This window comes from Atta cephalotes (genome assembly GCF_000143395.1).
Source record: "Atta cephalotes unplaced genomic scaffold scaffold00005, whole genome shotgun sequence".
Classification (NCBI taxonomy): Eukaryota; Metazoa; Arthropoda; class Insecta; order Hymenoptera; family Formicidae; genus Atta; species Atta cephalotes.
The window spans coordinates 1,849,274-1,865,477 of NW_012130069.1; the positions used below are offsets into that span (position 1 = coordinate 1,849,274).

The 16,204-nt window shown below is 33.9% G+C and overlaps 2 protein-coding genes across 2 annotated transcripts; both read left to right on the forward strand.

Moving 5' to 3' along the window:
- Positions 1-4,805: 4,805 nt before the first annotated feature.
- On the forward strand, positions 4,806-11,578 carry LOC105626273 (putative leucine-rich repeat-containing protein DDB_G0290503). Its single transcript, XM_012207577.1, has 17 exons — positions 4,806-4,973; positions 5,574-5,715; positions 5,856-5,995; positions 6,124-6,222; positions 6,321-6,434; positions 6,503-6,892; positions 7,541-7,825; positions 7,923-8,156; positions 8,231-8,360; positions 8,423-8,572; positions 8,645-9,074; positions 9,987-10,115; positions 10,324-10,572; positions 10,663-10,837; positions 10,921-11,124; positions 11,210-11,329; positions 11,420-11,578. Exons 1-17 carry the CDS (start codon positions 4,806-4,808, stop codon positions 11,576-11,578), a joined length of 3,318 nt encoding a protein of 1,105 aa, XP_012062967.1.
- A 2,228-nt stretch (positions 11,579-13,806) lies between these two features.
- On the forward strand, positions 13,807-15,800 carry LOC105626274 (probable asparagine--tRNA ligase, mitochondrial). Its single transcript, XM_012207578.1, has 4 exons — positions 13,807-13,935; positions 14,311-14,885; positions 14,991-15,438; positions 15,540-15,800. The coding sequence occupies exons 1-4, from the start codon at positions 13,807-13,809 to the stop codon at positions 15,798-15,800; spliced, it is 1,413 nt and encodes a 470-aa protein (XP_012062968.1).
- The last annotated feature ends 404 nt before the right edge of the window (positions 15,801-16,204 follow it).

A 16,204-nucleotide genomic window follows, 5' to 3' on the forward strand; every position in this document is an offset into this window, starting at 1 on the left:
TATTTCCGAATTAATATTAATCGGAGTTCGATTGAAGGTTGTCCATTTTTATCAATATAGATTAATTTTAATCTTAGTTTAATTTATTCTTCTATCTAATATATTGTTTATAATTATTAAAATTAGAAAAAAACAAAAGTTTTAAACATTAAGAATTCTTAGGAAAATCTTTACAATTTCTTATTATTAGAATTCTAGGATAATGTGAGTCGACTGAAAATCTTTCACTCAACTTTCACCTGTCAGTGACGCGCGCGATAATCAAGAGACAACACCATGTATGTATAGTTGACGCACCTTAATGTTATGAGAAAGGAAGCAAAGAAACGCGTTTCTTACTGCGAAGGATCGTTCTCCGTATCGTGCCAGAATAACGAGATTTATTCTGATACCTTCAGACACTTACAAGCCGTCTTGGAGCGTGGGGAAAATGTCAAGGATAACAAATAAATATTTAGCGAAGCTAGCATTTATTTGCTGGCGCATCTTCCTCTGCGGCAAAAAAGCAACCATAAAAGCAACCATAATAAAAAGATTCCATAACGGGATCACATCACAATGCCCGGAAAATAACAGTTATCCAACTAAGCCGTAGTTTAAAAACTTGCGATTTAAGAATTGTACTTAACCTCGTGCCAGATTACACAATAGAAATTGAGAGATTGTAAATTAGAAATATGATTTTAATTTTTAAATAATTTTAATAATTGCAGATTTAACAAATTAATTCTAATTTTAATCCGCGTTTCTCTGATTGTGATTGAGAATTCTAATCTTCAACTCACAATTCTAAAGCAATTTCTGATGCAAGCATTAGGAAATGTGCTCGTTGCTTCGCAAAAGGAAAGGAAATCGCCTCATTCGCGTCAAGGCCATGATGGCTTTAAACTTGTCGCCGATTTAAGGCGACTTCGATTAAACTGTGATTAACTTAATCGAGAATTAATTCGACTAGCAAGTTCAATCGACTGCCTATAAAATTTTCATATGTTGTCATTTATGATCTAATCTTTTTTTTTACATGTCAGGCAATAAAAAATTGATGACAATTCCATCTAGATTGATGAAATAATACAAACATCGTTAGGCCTATTTTCTACCAATGTAGAGATCTACTTAATTTAATCTCGAATTAATTTATTCTTTATCTTCATCTAATTTTTAGAACTAGAAGATAAAAAAAATAAATTAACTCGAGATTAAAGTTCGTCATATATATTGGTAAAAATAGACATTAATCATCAATCAAGTTGATCGAAGATATCTATCCCTACATGGGCCGCCCTTTGCCCTGCATTTGACATCTTCCATCTCCCGCGTTCTAACCTCAAATCCTGTCGCAGTGTGCGAAAGCAGATAGAGAAAGTAGACAGAGAAAGTGAGAAGGAAGGAGACAGAGAGAGAGAGAGAGAGAAAATATACTCACCCGTGCGTGGTCGCGTGTCCGCATTTGCCTATGCCGTCGCACGCGTGTCGCCAGCTTGTCGGCATTTCACCGCTTGTCGAAAGATAAATCCGCGCGTACACCAGGGAAGCGTGGCCCGTCGTCGCCGTCACCGTCGTCGTCACGCATGCAGCCACGCACGATATTCGTACGCACGCCGCACGCGAGCGCGGGCGCGAACGCACGGGCCGCTGTCTCGCGGCCGCATGGGGGGAACACGCGTCCAATTGATGAGTGACAGATGGAAACGAGGATGACAATGACGAGGACAAAGAGAAAGACAAATAGATGAACAAGAGAACGCGCTGACAGGAAGATGATTTCCTCGTCGTGTCTTTTCTTTTCTTTTTCTCGTTCAAATTTCGCCCGCGAGACGCGATGCGACTCTCCACAGTCTCCACAATTATCCAAGTCGCGATCTGCGAGCGAACTGTTTCCGGACACGCGAGAGTCAGCGAGAGTCGCGCGAGTTGCGAGCGAGCGCCGCTCACGAGGCACGGCCGCGCGCCGCTCGTCGTAGGCGTAGATGATGACCCGACGTGGACTAGATATACCACGTCGTAAAGACGCCTGTAAAGTACCGCGAGGGACGCGTCCATTTATTATTAACTCTTCGTGAATGCCACAGGCGGGAAACGCATCGTCGTCTCCTCGCGCGCTGCGCCGTCGGCCGATGCTAGGGTCCTCTTTGCATGCGCCAGATAGCAGCAGCTATCGATCGTCGAACCATCATGATAGCCATCTAGGAATAATTCAGGCTCTTGTATGTTTATTTTTAATAAAAAAAAAAAGAACCCTCACATGTGTGATTTGTTACTCTATTTCGGATTAGCTTAGATTGTAGCCAAGATCGACAAATGATAAGTTCAATGATTTTCTTTAGCGGCAACGGATGAAAGTTCTTCAAATTCTTGGAAATTTTATACAGCGTACGTCTTGTGAAAATTTTGCATAATTTTATAATATAATTTATCATGTATACAATTAATGTATTGTAATTAATGTATTAAATTATATTAATTATATAGTGCAATATAATTCATATAGTATAATGTAATTCGACTTAAATCGAAATAAAATCCAATTTATTCCTACAACGGAAACGTGAAACGGTATCTCCGACATCCTCGGTTTCTATTTTTTAAATCTGATCGTCAGAACTTTTTTAGAATCGTCTTAATTAATCTTAACGTAAAGAAACTTTGGAATTTCTTAAGAAGGAATCGAAACTATATCAAAGTTCTGGAAATAACATGCTAATTTTATAAGTTAATTCTATCAATTAAGAAACTCAAACATTATTATATATAAAAGTTTTTAGATTGTTGCTCTTTTCTTTTATTTCTTATTATAAAAGTTTCTTTAATATTTTTAAAACAAAATTTAAATAAATTAAAAATAATAATAATAAAGTATACGAGCAATGAGAGCACGGAAAATTGATGCACAAATTCATATAAAATTCATATAATATATTAATCCATGAGTGTCGATATAAATTTCTTGAATGTTTCGATTTACTTCAAACCATCATCAGCAAGTTGTGGAGAATTTTTGTAATGACATCGATGAAAATTATTTATAACTTGCTGATAATGGTTTGAAGTAAATCGAAATATACAAGAAATTTGTATCGATACTCGTGATAGATTAATATATTATATGAATATTATATAAATTTTATCTGAATTTGCGCATCAATTTCTGCGCTGTATTAACGTTCTTATTGCTCATATACTTTATTATTATTATTTTTAATTAGTTACAATATAATTATTAAGTAGAATTAATATACATATATAACTCACTTTGCATCAATACTTTATTAACATTTGCCATTTCTCCTATTTTCTTTAAATTCCTTCACATTTCATGACATACTAATATCCATTTCCAATATTTGTTAATTTTACTTTGAATATTAAATATATTTTATATTCATTAACTTTAATTTATTCGATTCAATCTACTTCTTTATTTTTCTTTAGAGTTCTTAGAAAAAAATAAAGAGTAAATTAAACCAAGATTAAAGTTAGTTTTACAGAGAAACATAATCGATATAAATGTTGTTCTATCTTTCTTGGCATTTAATAAATAAAGATAATAGAACGTCATGCATACACTTGTGACGATTGTATCTATCTCCTAAGAACAATGGCCTTGATTTATATTATTGATAGAAAAATGGACATATAGTTCATCTATGGACTCGATGATTTCGATCCAGACTCCAATTTATTAATTTAATCAATTAATGTCCATTTCACTATAGATTAAATTTTAGTTCAACTTACTCTTCATCTTTTTCTAATTTCAAGAATTAATCGAGTTCTATATGTTGAATCGAGATTAAAATTAAATTACAACATTTAGAAATAAATATAATTTAATTGACAGAACTGCTTAAAACAAATAGTTTCTAATAATATAATGCACTGTCTCCGATCTAATTTTGTTCGTATATATATTTACAATAAAAAATTAAAAATCATATAAAATGTACAATAAGAATCTAGTGAGCTGAGCTAAATGATAAATGCTATTATTATATGTTATTATAATAACGATGCTATTATTATTATTATTTTATTTTTAACGCTAGGCTATCATACGCACGTACATGCTTCTATTTTTAATACTATTTGTTTGTTATATATTGATGACACAAGTATAAATATAGTATATAAATATAAATATATATAAGATAAAAAAAACTCGCGTTTCGATCCTTTAATGAGATCATTCTTAATTCGGAAAGACAATTAACACCAAACTCTTAAATTATTTAAAAAATGCGTATTTACAAAAATTAACAAAAAAACTAATTCTACCCATGTTAAGAAAGCGGTACAGGTATTATTTGACGAGTTAATTGCCGATTAATTTAATCGAAGTTTGATCGAAGTCATCTCCTACAAACAAGGGACATTTAAAAATGGCCGCAGTATCGGCGCATTAAGGAAACCAAGGGAAACGTATCCAAACGCACCGATCGTTGTCGGGGATACGACCGATGCGTCGATATTGAAATTTGCGATCATCATAGCGAGTTACGTCGATGTACGCGTGTTCTATTTATAGCATTCCCGATTCTTTCGGCGCCGCCTGCCAAGTATTTTGACGTAAGACCAACCGGACGCGATTTCACGTCATCGAAGTGGAGAATCACGTCCTCGCTGCATTTCCAATCTTCCTGTGCTCCTCTCCATTCAGAATCCTCGCTCGTGTCTTCCGCTCATTACGTTAGTGTCTCACGTCCGTTCTCGTGCGGTTTTACCAGGTTTCATCCAGCTGCGAGGTTAAGCTACGTAATCAATAACCTCACGCTCTCGAGAGAGCTCCTTGTGCGAAGCGAACGGCGATGTCGCCCGGTATCAACGGAGGGGGCGGGGGCGGGGGCGAAGGCCCCCGCAACACAGGCACCCTGCCGAAAAGCAATCGGAGGAGCGACAGGAATCGGGAGCGGTCCGCCGCTAATCAGCAAAACCGTTCGGTTTATCATGGCCACCCGCAGCATTTTAACAATTTGGTAAATCCACCGGGAATCTTGCTCTCTACAGGACTTTGCCCTGCTTTCCTTGTTTTTTAAGTAGATTAAAAGAGAGATCCATACTGATATATAATCCACACTGAGAAAAAAACAATAGAATATTATATATTATGCATGCATTTTTTCATGTATTATTTTTGTTGGTTAAAGAAAAGAAAATTTGATTAACCACATTGATCAACATTTGAGTTTTATTTTGTATAATTTTTATTACTTATTAAAAGTATTTAGTTGCTGAAGAGAAAAAGTAATGATGTGAGAAAATGGTTGTAACAGAGATTAAAAAAAGAGGGAATGATTTTATAAATAAGTTGTATTCCAAGTGGAATGATATTTAGTGGGAGAAGACGCCCCAAGTCTACCCTGACGGATATACGCTATTAAGCTGCTTTGAGCAGTGTCGAATTCGTTCTATTAATAGATTGCAGAATAGTGGGGTGTTTCTTACTCTAAGAATACATATTCACGGAGGTGAATCTGCAGTAGAGCTGCGAGTATTTCTCCCAGCACACCCATAAGCTTATTTCCGTTCTACGTTTGCAATAGCTTAACATTATCTGAAAAAGGTTTGTACATTAGTTTCAACTAGATTGGCAAGTAGCAAGTGAATACGACCGTGACTCAAGAATATCAAGAGAAGCAAAAAACAGCAACACGAGATTAGCTTCCTCTTTGCTTCCTTCTTCATACTTTACAACGTATCAAGATTTATCTGACTTTGGTAAATATATTAATTCGTAAATATATTAATTGGTAAATATATTAATGTAATTCTACCTCTTCTGTCATATATATATATATATATATATATATATATATATATATATATACATATATAATTTGTAATTTTACTTGTTGTAGGATCGCACAACTCAACAAGACAGTGTAACTACAGTATAGAAGACTTTACACCTTGGATAAAAATGATACCATTTACTGATCCCAGAACTCAATCACCATCACAATTACAAGGAACAAAGCCCTCCAACGTGAATAAGATGGTACTGTTATATTCATTGTATCTGAATATTTCTACTTTTAATTATAGTTTCTAATTAATTTCTAATAATTTTAGTTTGATTGTAATTACATAATTTTTTATAATTATAAATGTTTTATTATTTTGAAGCCCGAGAGAAGTCAAGTAGAAAGTCGTTTAAATCAGATCAGAGATTATATCAGAGTCACTGCAACAATGATAGATTCTCTTGATCAATCCTCTGATCCTGTGAGTATTATTCATATCACAATAATATAGCAAATATTTTATTAGAAATTTGTGTTTAAATTATTTTTCTATATAATAATCCATATTATATCTTATAGCGAGCACAAGCTCAGAGCGAAAAATTAAGTAGAATGGTGGACGATCTTCACGACAGTGAGACAAAACTCTCCAAATTATTAGAGCAGTATCATAACAATGGAATCTCTGACGAGGTTAGCCTTTAATGTTTTATCGAGACATAGATTGATTTTATGAAATATCTTATTTTATGCACATGCAGAATGGCGAAAGAGAAGACATAGATGAATGCGGCGATGCTAGCAGAGAGATGCAATTACGAAGAAATATGGAAGAATATCAAAACAAACTCGCGCAGTTGCAAGAGCAGCAAGCCAGTTTAGCGGATATGCAGATGTGTGTCAGAGAAAGATTGAACAAGGCCCGTCAAACGCAGCAAGTGCTTTTGCAACGAGAGAATCAAAGTACGCCTAATTCTACTACCTGGGAAGACAACCGTGCATCCCTGCCGAGTCCTGCTAATGTCGAGCAACTTGAGTCGGAAACGGCGGCATTGAGAGGCAAACTGGCACAGCTACAGACCAAGAAGAAACAAATGGATCACCTTGTAGCGGAATTACAAGCCATAGAGACGTCCGATAGAGGCAGTTGTGTTAGTTTTAATTTTCGTACAATACGTATTCACAACATACACACTTTGCACAAATATGAAATTCATTCCATAATAATATTTTGTATATGTATAATATCATATCCACTTTTATTTTTTATAATGTTTATAACTAACTGTACCCCTAACTGTTTAAAGGAAAAGGTATATTGATGTCTGTCACTCGTATAATTTTTTCAATTTATTAATGATTCTGCGTGACACGACAGTGAATATTTTAAAAACATTTTATCATTACTGAATACTTTTTTGATTTTATCGTTGCTTATCATGACTTTACTCATGGTAAAAACTCATGGTCAAAGTCGCGTATATATCCAGTGAATAATACCAACCGTGAATGTTCGGACATTTGTGTTTGTGTTTGTGAGCAGCTTATCTTTTTTCTTGATTGTACCGAATTCGTATTAGTATTCGATTAGATTCGATGTTCGTAGCAATTAAACTTGTACAACTTTTATTAACAACATAAAATTTTGCATTCACTGTTTGTTTAGTGTTCGTTCGCTAGGTATATACACGGATTAAGATCTCTATTTGTGAGATTTCTTATTATTCTTCTATTTCTTATGATTTCTGTGTAAGTTATATTTGTCATTCGTCTTTATCGCATTTATGTTAATTGTTCAGAGTTCAGAAGGTTCGAGAAATACAATAAAGGATAAAACCGCGGAATTGGAAGCGATGAAAGCACAACTTGCACATGTAAAGGCTTTAATGGAGGAAAATAATGGTACGAAAATTCGCGATTCTATTGACTTTTCTTCCGAACCCGAGCAAGATATTGATGCGCACGATGAAAGTGCAATGAATGGAATTACCGAGGATATAACAAACATCTCATTTGAAAATCGAAGCAATGACGTCAATCATACAAAACATCGAAGTTTGGAGTCTAACATCTCAGATATACGGGTAATGTCAACAATCTTATAATACTTTAACTTTAATGATGTACTATAGGATGTATAATGATGTACTATATATGATGTACTCTTTGTTCATATTCTAGACGCTGACATCAGAACTTAAAGAACAATCAACCTTGCTACAAAGTACACGAGCCAAATTGCAACGCTTAAAACAACCATTATCCACGACTGCTCTTGCTTCTTCGAACTGCCCATTCTCTCGCCCACCTCCAGCACTTATACCTCTAAGTGTAAACGAAAAGAAGCAGAGTTTTAATGCGGAGACTCAGTCTAAGCAAGCGAAAAGACATCAATTTGAAGATATTATAAGAAAGGTTTATAAATTATGTCTTTTAATTGTCATCTTTCTTGTGAAAATATGTAATTATATATCTCTTTCAAATACCAGGAACCAACACAGCCTTCTAATATGAATCGGGATGTTCAAGCATTAGATCAAAATAGTCAAAGGAGCTCTGGTTCTCAAGTTAGTCATACCAGCACACCTGCAAATATCTGGCCATCTTCTGCTGCTGCAGGTAAATATTGTTATTATGCGTTATGATGATCAAACAATTATACATATTTTTAATAGGTGCAGGAGGTTCTAACGAGCAAAGTGTAGACGGCGTATCTACATCAGAAAATTTATTGGATATTGGTCCACCCGCTGCTATCGAGAATGCTGGAGTTGTTGGAAATTTATGGACCTGTCCTATACCACCTCCGTCTATTAATCAAGGACAAACTGGTAAAATATAATCTTAAAGATATTTTAAAAATTAAAAAAAAAGAGAAAAATGGCATATTTCTTTCGTTGTAGCTACGATTGAGTATTATCGGCAATTATTATTGGGTTCGCAAGCTCATCAGTTGCAAATGATGGGTACAACAATGCAACAGTGCTGTCAACTTTTGTGGTCGCAGCAACGTGAATTACAATCCATGCGTGCTGCCATTGCTGAACTACAATTGCGATCACAAAATCAGGCTCCGCAGCGCATCAACAATGCTGAAACTCAGGAGGAACACTCTAATCTAAGCCGTAGCATCCACAATCTTGGTGACACGTTGGATACGACCTTACCTCCCAGTTCATCCTTACCGAATCTCGTGTCGCTACCTAATTCTTCAGCAGCGTTATCGCATACTCCAATAGTTAGCTCTAACTTACAGCAACAACAGCAGCAACAATTGAACAATCAAGTACCTCCTGGTAATAGAGCAAACAACTACTGGGATAATTTTCGAAGGTAAAGAGATTGAATTTGACGAATATGTGTCTCGTTAGTTTTAATTTATAAATTCATTTCATTTATTTGCGCATTATAAAACGATAGATTTGTGAGAAAGACATTTCATTGCGTATTTATTCTTTCATAATTTTATTTCAGAGATTTTTTTTTTTCTAAAAAATGTATTTATTATCTGATTAAATCTGAATAAATCTGATTTCCAACATGATTGTTGTAATAGAGACATAAATACGGAATATTAATAAAATTTTAATAATATTATATTTTATATTATTAATAATATTATTATTTATTATTGTAATAGTTTGTATTAATTATATTATTAGAAAATTTCTAATTATTATTCCGTATTTTTTCTGTACTTATTTCATACTTATATATTTGTCCATAATATTTCATAATTATCAGATTGCATTCGTTTTTCATTTTTCTGTAAATCTAATGTATCATGTTTCATTTAGTAATAAACATCACAATCTACCTTTGCAACATTTTCTGTCTTATACTTCTTACTTATCATTACCCTTGTTTAAGATTGTATTAAGCACGTATGTAGCCTCTATTATAATTTCAATTACATAATCCGATGGTTAATACGAACAAAAATAAGTAAGGAAAACAATCATTGGAAGGTAATACATAGGTATGTAAATGGATTTTATGAGATTGGATAGGTATCATCAATATATAAATTTTTCAATGACTAATGTTAATGCATGACAATGAATGTCTTAACACAGAAATTTCTTGCCATTTAACTACAGTTTCAAATAAAATTCTTTTCCATTTTAAAGTCGTTTTGTAAACTTTTTGATTGGTAATTGATTTTGATATGGTCTGTGAATTTTTGCATAAAATATATATGCTACATATTGTCTTAATATTACATATATGTTTTTCGACTTCTAGTTATTCCCGACAAAATCTGCTCTCAGGAAATGTGAAGACAATGACCGATTCTCCAATGGCTGTAGCAAATTCAACGTGTTCCGCAAACACAACTAATACTAGTGGAAGCAGCGTTAACAGTTCATTAATGTATGCAATATAAAATTAATTAACCTTCTAATCGTGTTTAGAGTTTAATATAATATACCGCAAAATTGATATTTTTATTGACAATATTATCATTATCACGAGAATTTCTTAAAAAGTTCAGGTTTAAAAAGACCCGAACACGATTAGAAGATTAAATTGATAATTGGAGCACTCTTTATGTAACATTTTATTTACGTTTTGATTTTAGAAAAGAGCGGAATCGAGAGCAAGGATCTGATAATTTATCTCTACCATTAACTGGCGCAGAGACGCAATATTCATTGAATCTACAATTACCATCAAATTTACAACAACACGACAGAGAAAACACTACTATTCGTAGTAATATCATAACAAACGAAATGTCTCAACAAGTTGATAATCTTTGGGAGGAAACTCATAGTTCTTTCCGATTTCCGTCTGCAACGAACGATGATAATCTTTTTAATAATTTAAGGTTTGAATCTTCTTCGAAATTTATCAAATATAGTTGTCATATATTAACTTTTTATATAAATTTATTTTTTATTTTATGAACAATAAACAGCTCAGAGTTGAAAGAGGCAATCAATTCGCTCATCGCAGTAAATAAGAGGCGACCCGATTATTTAATAATTATTTTGAGAGAGATTAAAGCCATTAGCGAGGACCACCGATTGCGATCTCATTTGTTAAGATCATTACGCGCTTTACAAGACAAGCAAACATTAAATAATCCATTGGTTAGTACATAATTTGAACATGTACAATATGTATCATTTTGTATATTGAAAATTCTGTAACTATCAATTAACATTCTTTGCAGAATGAAGCACCTGACTTAACTCCAAGCGAAAGTTACCAATCTAGCGACGAAGATTCGGATGCAGATTTTGCTTTGGAAAATGCATCTATGATCGATCATTCGGCTATGCTCAAAATGGTTGTGATGTCTCAGATGTCTCATATAGATACTGCCTCATCTCCAGTTTCGTCTCAAATACCATTAATAGAACATTTGGAAATAACGGTAAATAATAATATCAAAAAGGTACAGAGTATATTATAATACGCGAGAAATTATTTACTTAAATTATAATTTTTAATATTTTTAGGGAACATCTCTAGTTGAATGTGCGAGTGCGGTTCCTTCTACTTCTAACACTAAATCCGGTTATAACGAAGACTTAGCGGAAGCCGATCAATCAAGACCTGAATCTTCAGGAAATCAAAAAGTATATCCTTTTTTTTTTTCACTTAAATTTCTCTCGAAGCTAAATGAGTGACTCACAGATCAATATTAAATATGTTGTATGTTATTTCAGCTTCCCATTAGCGATATAAATAACGATGAAGGGCAAGAAGAAGCAGCATCTTATCCAATTACTACTGAGGCAGCTACTTCTGATCTCGAAAGTCTAGCTGCCAAAACTGAAGATGAAAGAGCAGAAGACACTATCGACAATTTTTTTAGATTGCATTAAAAGATTATTATTAGATTGCTTTCGTTAATCACGATGTGATAAAATGCTATTTACACCTATTTTAAATGTCAAAAGAAAGTAGAGATGTACTGTCTTTGATAAGATATTAATTTACTACTGCTTCCGTTTACAAAAATATTGATTAATAAATAAATAAAGTCTGATAAATAATGATAGTAAAAGCTGTTAAAAACTAAAAAATCTTAGGCCGAATTATTAATAAGGCTCAGTTCCACAACTCACGGTTACTCTTAATCGAGATTCAACTTATTCATTGTCCCTTTCCAATTCTAGAATTGAAAAGAGATGAGAAACATGTTGAATCTTAAAAGTTGATCGTAAATTATGCAACTGAGCCTTACTACTATCTGCTTATCAAGATCAAAAGAGTATACAAGATAGACATAATAAAAATAAATTTATATTATACAAATCTATATTACATCAATATACATAAATATAGAAGATATACATACAATCCTCAAAAAATATGAATTTGATTGATTGGATACAAATAATGTAAAAATTGGTACTTGAATGAAAGCTTTAGAGTTATTCATTCCCTAAACATTATGAAAACGTATTTTTTCTCTAAAATACAAATGGTTTGTGCGTTTCATTTGCGATGAAATTTAATGAAATGGAAATTTAATGAAACTTATATTAATAGCACGAATGATTGAATGACTTATTATATTCCGAATTTGGTATTAAATAGACTCGTATTCTGAGTCATATTGGACTAAACGGACTCTTATTCTGAAATTGGAATTAAAAAAGTATGTATTATTATATATTCTGTATTATTATGAATTCAAAATTGAAAAAATTCCGTATTTTAAATAAAAAAAGATTGTTTTGAACTTAGTGGAATAAACAGATTCCCTAGGTTTTATATTTGTTTAACTAAACAGAATCTATCAAATCTAAACTAGATTTAGCTGAGATGTAGATGCGATAAAATGGAATACGAGAGAAGTCTATTTTTTCCCAATTTCAAAATATGGAACTTATCTATGCTTGTCCCTAACTCTCATAAATATAGCTACGTCCATAAATTTCTGAAATGAAATTTTATAATTTTTTTAAATTTTAAAATAGATTTTAAGATTAAAAAACACTAAATAATTTAAACTTATATACAATATTCCGCTATATTCAAGATATGGCATATGAATAATATTGTAATAACTTCTCATAATTTAGATATTTATCATTAAATTAGATGCTTTCGGAATTATATTATTTTATCATTCTTTCATCAGCATTTATTGTATATTCCTTATTGTAAAACTAATACTGTAAGAAGTAATTTTTTCTTATTCGAGAAATATCTAAACAAAATAAATTTTTAATATCTATTATATTTAATAAATATTCAAAATTTATTTATAAAAAAGGAAGGGGAAAGAGAAAGAAATCGCTATATAAAGAAATCAAATTTATCGTTTTGATTATTCTGCTTACTTTAAAAGTACTATCCAAAATAATAGCTGTCCCAAGATCTTTTATACTCAAATTAAAGCTGACATCTTTAGCTGTTATCTTAAAGTTGATATTTCACAACATGAATTAATTAGAGGCTTTCTACACTTTCTACAATAAGCCATAAAAGTAAGAATAAATCAGAAGAAAGATTAAAATTAGCCAATCATCGATTATTTTTCTTCGACAGCTATGATTGGTCTATTTAAGTCTATTTCTATCTTCTGATTTATCATTAATGGCTTATTCGCTTATTGTATAAAGCCTCTAATGCATTGCGAGGTAAATGTAGAAGTATTTACCATAGACAAAGTCCCACGAAAGTTTGATCGATTAATTATTCCATTGGAACCGACCAATATTATTTATCGTTAAGTAAAATTGACCAATCATAGCTGACATTTAATTAATCCATCAAACTAATCGGAGATGGTGAAATCGGGCTTTGGCCTTGACTGATTAAAGATATAATATTGAAGAATAAACAATTTAAATTATATTAATCAATGTTAAATTAAATAATACAAATGCGGATTTGGTTGTCGTTTGTCTCATCTAGAATAGGTCGAATCACGCATTGTTCTCATTCTCTTGGGATGTAGCGGCAATAAAGATGCGGCATTATTCACCTCGCTCGTTCCACTCGCGCGCAATCCTGACATACGACGACTCCATTTTGAACTTTCTTGTGCAAGTAGGCATTTTTTCCGGGGATATACAATTGTTGGAAGCCGTCCTCGGAAATGCTCTCGAGGTATATTGGGAGGCTGCACCCGCTTAAGACAGACATCGTCAAGTGTGGTGCACACAAATGCTCGTCAATTTTAGATACAACGTCGAAAGAGGCAATTGGGAAGCCTGCTAAAGTACAGGTTAGACGTGCTCTATTACGCGACTTTTTCATTTTCACATCGCGGAACACGAAAACCCTTCAAGGGACGTCCGAGAGATGTCTGGAAAGCTCTCGCTTCGTGCCTTACGGAGTCCCGGTCGTTCCTTTTACATGTCTGCGGTATTTCAAATGATATTGCATAATTAATAGAAAAGGAAAGGGATTGCTGTTCTTTATGGTCATCCCATTCACTGATTTGCCAAATATAATAAAATCTTGAGTCGTGTTGAAATGATAAATGTTGGTTCGCGACGACGCTTATGTTGTCGCGTCTACAACTCGCAAATTTTATAATAGAAACTGGTTTCATCTTGTTTATACTCACAGATGTGTATTCATCTCTCTCCATGCTTAGGGATGGGTACGTGCACTGCGAAAGATGAAGGATACAGTCTTTGTTGACATTTCCGATGGATCGACGTGCGAAATGTTGCAAGTTGTTGTACCAAAAATGATTAAACCTGACGATTTGCGTTACGGGAGTAGCATCAGTGTGAAAGGAGAGCTGTTCCTGGCTCCCAACGGTAAGACTGAGCTACGCGCGACCGAAGTACATGTAATCGGCGCGTGCAATGTCTTTGAGGACGGGTATCCTTTCGCACCGAGAAAGATATATGATCCGGAGTATATCAGACAGTATTTACATTTGAGACCGAGAACGCGAAGTTTCTCTACCTTATTAAGATTACGCGATCTTGCCACTACAATGATCACTGATCATTTGAGAGATAGGGGGTTTCTTAGTGTACACACACCGATGTTGACGTCCAACGATTGTGAAGGCGCGGGTGAGGTGTTTCTCGTCAAACCACAATCTAAAGAGATTCTAAAAAATATGAAGAAGGAAGGTCAATCAGAAGATGAGATTTATTTTGACACCACTGCCTTCCTCGCTGTCTCTGGACAGTTGCATTTGGAGGCAGTAGCAAGGTGATTTAAATTCTTTGCTGAACATTGTCAATGATGTATTTATCATATCTATTTTTCAGTCGTCGCTAAATTATAGGATGCAATGTATTGTTAGAACTTTTTCAGAGCTCTCACAAAAGTGTACACTTTTGGACCTACATTCAGGGCGGAAAATTCAAAATCGAGATTGCATTTATCAGAGTTTTATATGTTAGAGGTGGAGATAGCGTTTATTACACGGATCGAAGAATTGATGGAGGAAGTTGAACTTTTAGTAAAACAGGTTATCGAGCGAATAATAGAAAAAGGAGCCTCAGATTTACATTCAATCAATGCTCTAGAACCACAATGGTTGAACAAAACATTTGTATGTTTAACGTACGAAGATGCTTTCAATGTGTTAAATAATCACGCAAATAGATTGCAACAACCTATAAAGTATGGAGAAGCATTGTCGAAAGAGCATGAATTGTTTTTAGTTGAGCATAACGACGGAGTGCCAGTGTTCGTTATTAACTGGCCAAAAGTTATTAAGCCATTTTATATGAAAGAGTGCATAGATGATGTATCTAAGGTAAGTCAGTAACAAATAATGTGTAATTTTTAAAAATCATTTTTTCTGAATAAATGTCTTATAATACTTTTATCTATTTTGCATCTTTTTTTTCTTATAAGGTAGCAGCACTGGACTTATTAGTACCAGATGTGGGAGAATTGGTAGGAGGTAGTATGCGTGAGGATAATTATGAAAAATTAGAGTTGAAGCTGCCTTCCACAGGGAATCTCTCGTGGTATTTAGATTTACGTAAATATGGAAATGTGCCAACAGGTGGTTTTGGATTAGGCTTTGACAGATTTTTGCAATGCGTCTTGGGAATTAGCAATATCAAGGACACTGTGCCTTTCCCCAGATGGCCGCACAATTGCAATTTATGAATAAAGTTTTCAGGGTTGTTGTATTACTTAATTTATCCTCCCAATTTTTTTTGTTTGCGAGAGGAAGAGAAAAATCTTCGCAAAGCCCGTCATCCGGGATGCTCCCAAAGGAAGAATCTAGCCGGATGACGGGAAGACGCCCAGAGGCCGGTCCTCTGGGTGTGCGGGATTCGATGGGTCCGCGTCCTTCCCATAGGAAACGACAGTGGGCACCACCGCCTACCTCGCTAAAAAAACTTCCCTTGTATCAACACTACCGCAAGACTAATTGGGGAGCACCCCAGGACCGCCTATCCAGCATTTCATCAGATGCTTCCATAATTATCTCCCTAACAAAAAATGTGACCATCAATGTAAATTGGCGGTCTTTCAAATGGAAAAACAATGCCGTACAGAAGTTTTTT

Bases quoted from the DNA above. Each gene is read 5' to 3' on its own strand.
- LOC105626274 (XM_012207578.1), top strand. From the start codon at position 13,807: ATGCTCTCGAGGTATATTGGGAGGCTGCACCCGCTTAAGACAGACATC. The intron at 13,936-14,310 runs GTTAGACGTGCT...CTCCATGCTTAG, and splicing joins GGAAGCCTGCTAAAGTACAG to GGATGGGTACGTGCACTGCG. The intron at 15,439-15,539 runs GTAAGTCAGTAA...TTTTCTTATAAG, and splicing joins GCATAGATGATGTATCTAAG to GTAGCAGCACTGGACTTATT.
- LOC105626273 (XM_012207577.1), top strand. From the start codon at position 4,806: ATGTCGCCCGGTATCAACGGAGGGGGCGGGGGCGGGGGCGAAGGCCCC. The intron at 4,974-5,573 runs GTAAATCCACCG...TTTGTACATTAG, and splicing joins CGCAGCATTTTAACAATTTG to TTTCAACTAGATTGGCAAGT. The intron at 10,116-10,323 runs GTATGCAATATA...TTTTGATTTTAG, and splicing joins AGCGTTAACAGTTCATTAAT to AAAAGAGCGGAATCGAGAGC.